This window comes from Mercurialis annua, linkage group LG7, assembly GCF_937616625.2.
Source record: "Mercurialis annua linkage group LG7, ddMerAnnu1.2, whole genome shotgun sequence".
NCBI lineage: Eukaryota > Viridiplantae > Streptophyta > Magnoliopsida > Malpighiales > Euphorbiaceae > Mercurialis > Mercurialis annua.
The window spans coordinates 41,577,559-41,586,092 of record NC_065576.1 but is presented as its reverse complement, the minus strand read 5'-3'; the positions used below and the strand labels follow the sequence as shown (position 1 = coordinate 41,586,092).

At 48.9% G+C, this 8,534-nt stretch overlaps 1 protein-coding gene across 1 annotated transcript; it reads right to left on the bottom strand.

Moving 5' to 3' along the window:
- Window positions 1-2,767: 2,767 nt before the first annotated feature.
- On the bottom strand, window positions 2,768-6,567 carry LOC126657193 (uncharacterized). The gene is made up of 7 exons (XM_050351848.1): window positions 6,327-6,567; window positions 5,782-5,919; window positions 5,470-5,666; window positions 5,376-5,427; window positions 4,947-5,240; window positions 3,925-4,796; window positions 2,768-2,872 (listed from the first exon to the last, which is right to left on the bottom strand). The coding sequence occupies exons 1-7, from the start codon at window positions 6,565-6,567 to the stop codon at window positions 2,768-2,770; spliced, it is 1,899 nt and encodes a 632-aa protein (XP_050207805.1).
- Window positions 6,568-8,534: the final 1,967 nt, after the last annotated feature.

Sequence of the window (8,534 nt, the reverse complement as noted above, 5' to 3'; positions counted from 1 at the left end):
CACCCCCTAGGAAACCCTCATTGATCCATAGTTTTAGTTTTTCCTTCGTTCATTTTGTTTATTTAGTGAGACTTGCCTCATCCGAGCTTGTTTCCTTGTCTTTAGGTATGTCGGGTGAGTCATCAGATCGTGAAGAGGGGATGGGGTATGATGACAATGACATGGGCACAGACGAGCCGTCGACTGAATTTTATGTAGTACGCCCTCGGGGCAATGAGGCTCCCGAGGTGGAAGAGGTGGGGACCTCTATACCTGAACCTTCCCGGAAGGGAAAGGAAAAGAAAAAAGCTGGGATTGATAAGCCGGAGGACCGGGATATAAAGATATCGCGGTGTACGTTGGGTTTTTTGAGGGCTGTGCGAGCAGCTTTCGGCATCCCGGAGGAGTACGAGCTGTCGTTGATTCCTAAGGGGAAGCGGTTGAATGATGTTCCTCCCGAGAACACTATCATGCTCACTCTGGAGCATCTACAATCAGGGATTCGGTTTCCCATCTCCGAGCAGTACAAGAGGTTAAGCGATTATTTCGAAGTACCTTTATCACAGATTCACCCTAATGGTGTGCGACACTACTCCTGTTTCTTGAAGCTGTGTCAGCAAAACGGAGTTACGGACAGCATGCGACTCTTCTGCTGTATGTATCTGATGTCGTTGAAGGACCAAAGTCATTTTGCTTACCTGCGATTTCGGGGTGAGAGGAAAGATGTGCCCGGGGGGCTGGTCTCGGGGATAACCGACTCTTTGAGGGATTTCAAAGAGGATTATTTTCAGATTTCTCATCCTACGGCTTTCCAGGGGATGGTGACTACCTGGGTTGCCAAATGCTACAAACCTGAGAAGTGGTTCCATATCCCCGGCCCTCTGGAGCGAGATGATATGTACAAGCTCCGGGATGCTGCTCCTGCTGGGGAAAAGGCTCATGCCGATGATCTGAGCCCCAAAGTTCCTTTTGACTATTGGAAGAGCCCGGCTCCAGCTAGCGCCGGTTTGTCTTGCTTATTTTCATTAGTTTGGTGTTTATCTTAATACTTTGTCTTGTTTGGTATCTTGCTTGCTATGTTGTGTTGTGCTATCTCCTTTTTTGTTTTTTTTTTGTTTGACTCATTGTGCCTTTGTGTTATTGCAGTGAACAGTCTGGATCCTGCTAAACTCGCTGGGAAGAAGCGCAAAAGGCCTGCTACCCGAGCTTCTACCTCGGTGCCTCCAGCTGTTCCCCGGGCAGCGGCTGATGCGGCTTCGGGGCCTCGACCAACGACGGCGAGTACAGCTGCCCCTGAGGTGGGTATTCACGTGGTCCCCCTCCGGGTCCAACTGCCTAGTGGTATCGATATCCCACCTACTGCTGAGCCAGTGGGGAACATTCCTTTCGTGGACCTGGGATCTGCCGAGACTGTGGTGGGGCCGCGGGAGGCTGAGGAGGTCCCCCAGGGGGCGGCTCCTGGGGTGGGTGGTTCCAGTGCTCAAACCTCCCACTTCCGGATGCCGGATCTGCCGGACGTTTCGTCGGACTCCAGCACCACTGCTTCTGGGCCCAATGGTATTACACGGGCGCGTTTCGCCGAGTGGGTCGGCCAGCATAACCCCGGGGTCCGGGTATCCATTCATGAACTGCCCATAGCGGGGGACATTGCTCGGGTGACGACTCTGCCCGAGGACGAGGCTTATTAAAAAACTTATAAGCCCGAGAACTTGCTGGCCACCGTCTCTGCTCTCTGTATCCAGGTAATTTTTTAATATTGCTTGGCTTGTCTTTTTGTTTTACTTGATTCATTTTCCTTGTTCTGAACAACTTTGTGTTTTCTTTTAGGCGGCTCAGATGTCGTACCGGGCTGATCGGAATGCCAGCCAAAATGAAGATGACCTCCTGCTGGCCAAGAGGCTTTTACTTGCAGAGGCTGCCAAGGTCCGGGATGCTGAAAAGAGGGCTGGAGAAGCCGAGAAAAGGGCCTCGGAGGCCGAGAAGAGGGCTTCGGACGGGGCTTCTCTGGTGGCCAAATTGGAGGACAAGCTGAAGTGTTCCGAGGATCGTCGGGCCGAGGATTTGGGCATGCTGGAGAAGCTAAGAAGCGAAGTTAGCCGGCTTGAGAATGAACATTCTGCGGCTAAGGATGACTTTGCCAAGCAACTGTCCGCCTTGACGACTCGGAATGACTTGGCGTCTAAAGGTCTCCGAGAGACCGTGGCCGACCAAAAGAAAAAATTGACCGAGATGACCAAACGGGCCGAGGATGCAGAGGCCGAGGTGGCCAAGGGAGCTGCTCGGGAGGAAGGCCTGTATGAGGATTTCCGGCGGATGCTGTACATCGGGGAGGTTCAAGTTGGCGAGTTCGTGAAAGGCCGGTTTGGAGCCGACGTCGATGTTTCGGACTTCAAGCTAGACACGTTGGAGCTGCATCGCCGAGCTAAGGAGCTGCCCGAGGATTATGATGTTCCGACCGATATCGAGGATTATCTGGCTGATGATCAGGACCAAGGCCCGAGCTAATGCAGATGTTTTTGTAATTCTTGAACAATTTGGTTTTTTGTTTTATAGTTTTGAACAACTTTGCTTTGTCTTTGTAAATTTTTGGGATATTTGAGCTTTGAGCTCTTTTTGCCAGTTTGAATTTTTTCTTTCGTATATACTTGCTTTTTCTGAATGAATTTTTCCTTTGTATACATATCTTGGTTTTTACTTGTCTGAATGCCTATGTTTTCTTTGTTATATTCGTATTGTCTCTTTGAATGAACTTTTTGCCCTGTTTTTATTTTTGGAGATTTTGACTAAGTTAGTTTAGTTTCCGAGCTGGTTCCAGTAGTGTGAACTTTTTCTTGTCGTTTTCATGTATGGGTTCTTGACTCAGACTTAGGATAAAAAATGCTAGGATAGGTTCCTGGTTGTTCGTAGATCAAGCTTGAGCAAGTTTGATCTATTGTCTCAGGATGGATAACCTGTTGTCTTGGGATAAACCGGGGTTGTCATTGCTCGGGGTCAGAATTGCTCGTAGTTCGTAGGTGGTATGTAGCCCGCTGGTGGCGCATAGCCCGCTGGTGGCACATAGCCCGTAGATGGCACATAGCCCGCTGGTGGCACATAGCCCGCTGGTGGCACATAGCCCGCGGATGGCACATAGCCCGCTGGTGGCACATAGCCCGCTGGTGGCACATAGCCCGTGGATGGCACATAGCCCGCTGGTGGCACATAGCCCGCTGGTGGCACATAGCCCGCTGGTGGCACATAGCCCGTGGATGGCACATAGCCCGTGGATGGCGCATAGCCCGTGGATGGCACATAGCCCGTGGATGGCACATAGCCCGTGGATTTTTTACCGAGTAGAGTGCTCGGGTTTTGGAAAAGACATGAATTCTTTTTAATCTTTTTTATTCATTGAGGGGAAAAACTTATGTTTGAGTTTTACAAAAGCCTAACTCAAACATAAGTGAAAAAACCCCTAGGTACCTCGAAAATGAAAACAAGTAACTACTGATAGTATTTCCGAAGAACCTGGGAGTTCCAAGTTCTCGGGAGCACTCTGCCCGACATGTGTGCTATTTTATAAGCTCCTGCTCGTCCGACCTCAGTGACTCGATAGGGGCCTTCCCAGTTAGGTTCGAGCTTTCCTACTCCAGCATTTCCCTTAGCAATGTCTGCCCGTCGTAGGACCAGATCGCCGACTTGGAAACTCAAGGGTTTAACTCTCTTGTTATGATACTTAGCCATTCTTTGCTTGTATGCTTCGATTCTTAGCGCTGCCTGTTCTCTTCGCTCTTCCAGCAGGTCTAAGCATAATTTCTGTTCTTCCTCGTTCTTAGCCTCATCGAAGAACTGGACCCTTAGAGTTGGCATCCCGATTTCCACCGGTATCATTGCCTCGCACCCATATGTTAGAGAAAACGGGGTGTCTCCTGTGCCTGCCCTTGGCGTGGTTCTGTAAGCCCATATGACCTTCGGTAGCTCTTCCAGCCACTGTCTATCGAACTCCCCTAGCCTGGCCTTGAGCCCTTTTAGGATCGTCCGGTTGGTTACTTCAGTCATCCCATTGCTCTGCGGGTGAACTACTGACGTGAAGCGCAGGTCAATGTGCAAGTCGTTGCAAAATTCCTTGAAGGCTCGGCAGTTGAACTGCTTTCCGTTATCAGTTACCAACGCTCTGGGTATACCGAAACGACACACAATTTGCCTCCAGAAGAAATCCCGGATCCGAGCTTCTGTGATGGTGCTCACTGCCTCTACCTCGAGCCACTTAGTAAAGTGATCTACTGCCACTATCAAGAACTTTTTCTGCCCCGTGGTTGGCGTGAAAGGCCCCAGGATGTCAATTCCCCACGTTGTAAATGGCCAAGGACTGGTAATAGGACACTGCTCTGTAGTAGGAGCATGTCGGATATTCTGGTGTCTCTGGCAGTTTTCACACTTCTTTACTATCTCCTCTGCTTGCTTAACCATCAGGGGCCAGTAGTAGCCCTGCAACACTGCTTTCTTGGCCAACATGCGAGGAGCTATGTGTGCCCCGCAGATACCCTCATGTATCTCTCTCAACACATACTCTCCTTCCTCAGCTGTCAAGCATCTCGACCACGGGTGGGTGAATGACTTTCTGTACAAGACTCCGTCGAGGAACGCGTAGTACGGAGCTTGTCGCAAGATTTTGTAGGCTTTATCTCTGTTTTCTGGCAGAGTTCCATCCATCAGGTAGTGGGCTATACCTTGCATCCAGTTTTCCAAAGGCTGAGTTAGAAAAATGGTTTCATAGTTGTCAATACTGGAATGCTTTTGAACAGAGAAATGGACTCCTGGTATCTTTTCGTTCACTGTTGCTGCTTTGGCCAATACATCGGCCTCTTGATTTTCCAAACGAGGAACTTGCTCTATTACCCATTTTCCTCCGAGCTCCTGAATCTTGTTCAAGAAGAACTTGACTCTGTCCACGTATCTCCTCATTTCCGAATCCCGAGCTTCAAAAGTACCCAGAGTTTGACAAACGACTAACTGAGAATCACTCCTTATTGTTACGTGCTCGGCCTTGACCACGTTTACCATTCTCAATCCGATCAACAGAGCCTCATACTCCGCGGCATTGTTGGATGCCGGGAAATCGAATTTTACCGAGCTTCGGAGTGTGACTCCGTGAGGGCCTTTCAAGACTACGCCTGCCCCAGATCCATCCAGATTTGATGCCCCGTCGACTTCTAAGACCCGCCGTAGAAGTTGTTCATCAGGTTCTTCAGGTTGGTCGCTTGCAGTGGTCTCAGCTATGAAATCTGCCAATACTTGTGCTTTCAGAGCCGGTCTTGGTTCATACCGGATGTCATATCCTCCCAGCTGGACCGACCAGCTGACCAGCCGTCCCGACATCTCTGGCCTCTGCAGCGCCTTTCTCAGAGGTTGGTTCGTACGTACTACAATGATGTGAGCCTCGAAATATCTCCTTAGCTTTTCCGCCGCCACCTTCAATGCCAAAGCAAATTTCTCGATTTTTGGGTATCTGACCTCCGGGCCTTTCAAGACCCTGCTGAGATAGTAAACTGGGGTTTGCAGACCCTTATCCTCCTTCACCAGGACTGCCGCTGCTGTCTCGTCATTCACCGAGAGATACAAGTACAAGATTTCCCCAGGCTCAGGTCTACCTAGCACCGGGGGTGTGCTGAGGTAAACTTTCAGCTCTTCAAAAGCTGTGTTACACTCCTCTGTCCACTTGAAATTCTTTGTATTCTTCAGGATTTTGAAAAATGGCAAACATCGTTTGGCCGAACAACTCATGAATCTTCCCAACGCCGTTATTCTTCCATTCAACTTTTGTACTTCCTTCACCGAGCTGGGTGCTTTCATGCTCATTACTGCCTCGATTTTCTCCGGGTTCGCCTCGATGCCTTTCTCCGAGATGAGATGCCCTAGAAATTTCCCCGAGCGTACTGCGAAAACGCACTTTTCCGGGTTCAGCTTAAGGTTAAAACCTTTCAGCTTTTCAAAAGTTTCTGCCAGATCTTGTGCGTGATCCTCGATCCCCTTAGATTTCACTACTATGTCATCCACATAAACCTCGACATTCTTGCCCAGTTGATCTTTAAAAACATGATTCATGAGTCTTTGATAGGTTGCCCCAGCATTTTTCAAACCGAAAGGCATCTTCTTGTAGCAATAGGTCCCCAGATCCGTTGTGAAAGCTGTTTTTTCTTCGTCATCTTTACTCATTGGGATCTGGTGATATCCTTGAGAAGCATCTAAGAATGCATAGACCGCAAATCCGCACGTCGCGTCCACCAGTTGGTCAATGTTTGGCAGAGGAAAACTGTCCTTTGGGCAGGCATTGTTTAGATCAGTGAAATCTATACAAAGCCTCCATCTACCGTTGGACTTCTTGATCAAGACTACATTAGCCAGCCATTCAGGGTAGTCTACTTTCCTGATAAACCCGGCTTTCGAGAGCTTCTCCACTTCATCTCGGATAGCAATCTGTTTCTCCAGAGAGAAAGTTCTTTTCTTTTGCTTGACAGGTTTGCATTTCGCATCCACGTTTAACTTGTGCGAGATGATCTTAGGGTCTACCCCCCCCAATATCCTCTGGCTTGTTGGTAAACTCCTCCACATACTGTTTTATCCGAGCTATGATAGCTTCCCGGTGCTCGTCTGGCCAATCTACCCCCAGCTTTACATACATCTCGGATCCCTCTGTAAGTTCAATCGTTTCTAAGTTTTCTCGGGGTTTCTGAGCTTTTTTCTCTCTGATGAGCAGCTCTGGTGTATCGATGTTCATTGTTTCCACCGTGCTGCCCATAGTGGCCATGTAACATTGCCTAGAAAGGTTTTGGTTTCCCCTGATAGTTATAACCTCGTTTTCCACTGGGATTTTCATCATCAAGTATCGAATACTAGTCACTGCACCTGTGCTATACAACATAGGTCTACCAAGAATTCTATTATAAGCAAGAGGCATGTCAACTATCATGAACAGTGAACGTACCTTCCGTGTTGGTTCCGCCAGGATTCCCTCTGTTCCGTCCTCCTGAGGTATTTCGATGCCGAGCTCCAAATCTAGCTCGACCATGCCTTCTGGGGTGACCGGAGCTCCCCCCAGCCCCAGGAGAGGAATGTTCACAGGCTTGAGGTCAGTCTTAGATCCTCCCATTGTCAAAAAGACTGACAGAGTCAACAAGTTAACCGAGCTGCCATCGTCCACCAGCAACCGTTTTACCCATTTCGATCCAATGATGGCTGATACAATCAAAGCGTCTTCATGAGGAAAATCTACTCCTTTCACATCCTATGGCCCGAAAACAATGTTAGGCCATGGCGACCCAGTAGATACCGACATGACCATCTTTTGCTTTTTCTTTCTGCGTTTGCGACCATACTCGGATTCCGAGGTTCCTCCTGAGATAGTGTTGATTACTCCTGTGACTTGTGTTTTCTTCGACGGGGATTGGGCTTCCCTACTCCCCCCTGGCTCCGACCTGACCGAGTTGACCCTCGTATTTCCTCGGTCTTGGCCCTCCTTGGCCACAACAAAATGTTGTAAACGCCCCTGGCAGACTAACTTGTCTATCTCGCTTCGCAAACGTCCACATTCCTCCGTTTCGTGGCCATAACCATCATGAAAATCACAGAACTTGGATCGGTCTCCATCTTTCACTAGCCTCGGTGGATAACGAATCTCTTCGTTGTTGTGCTTGATCCAGGATAGAATTTGTTCCCTCGGAGTATTGAGTGGTACATACTGTCTCGGCACTCCCGCTCGATCCACATATCCTTTCGTTCCTCCTCCAATACTGAAACTTGGCTTAGTACCAGGCCCCGTACTTGGCGGACTGGTCTGAGCATTGAATGGCTTGTTACCTCTGTATCCCGAAGTCTCGTTCAGAGGTCGGTACCGATCTTGGCTACGGTTAGATCCCTGAGTATTCTGCGTTTTACTGGGAACCGGGCTAGCCGTCCCGTAAGACTTCCTCTGCCTTTCCTCGTCGAGATTGATATAATTCCAAGCCCTGTCCATCAACTCGGTGTAAGTGTCAACCGGGTTGGTGATCAGGCTGTCTCGGAAGACTTGCATGCTGGTGTTATCTTTCATAGCATCGATGGCGGTATCATCGTTCAAATCTTCTATCATGATCGCCTCGGCATTGAACCGAGCAATGTAAGCTTTCAAACTTTCTCTCTGCTTTTGAAAGCATTTCTTCAAATCACTGGATCTTTTCTTTCGTTCGATGCTCGGGGCAAAATGAGTTTTGAAAGCCATAGCGAGCTCCCTGAAACTAGTAATAGAGCCCTCCTTGAGGTTCTGGTACCACTTTTGCGCCGCATCACTCAACGTGGAAGGGAAAACTTTGCACACAGTGGCGTCCGAGACACTTTGAACTCCCATGGCAACCTGAAAGCAACTTAAATGAGTCATCGGGTCGGATTTACCGTTATATCTGTCAATGGGCGGATATTTAAACTTATCTGGAAATGGGTCATCCCATATAGCCTTTGACAAAGGGCTAGCAATGCCACAGGTAGTAAAAGGTCGAGACTCTGCCTTGTGCCCTTTATGCCTATCTAGTTCGGCCTGGACCAAA

Excerpts from the sequence above, each read along its gene's own strand:
- LOC126657193 (XM_050351848.1), bottom strand. The coding sequence starts at position 6,567 with ATGTGGAGGAGTTTACCAACAAGCCAGAGGATATTGGGGGGGGTAGAC. Across the intron at positions 5,667-5,781 it reads CACCCAGCTCGGTGAAGGAA|AGGAGTGTAACACAGCTTTT; the intron begins GTACAAAAGTTG and ends TCAAGTGGACAG. Across the intron at positions 5,428-5,469 it reads GGGTCTTGAAAGGCCCGGAG|GTGGCGGCGGAAAAGCTAAG; the intron begins GTCAGATACCCA and ends TTGGCATTGAAG.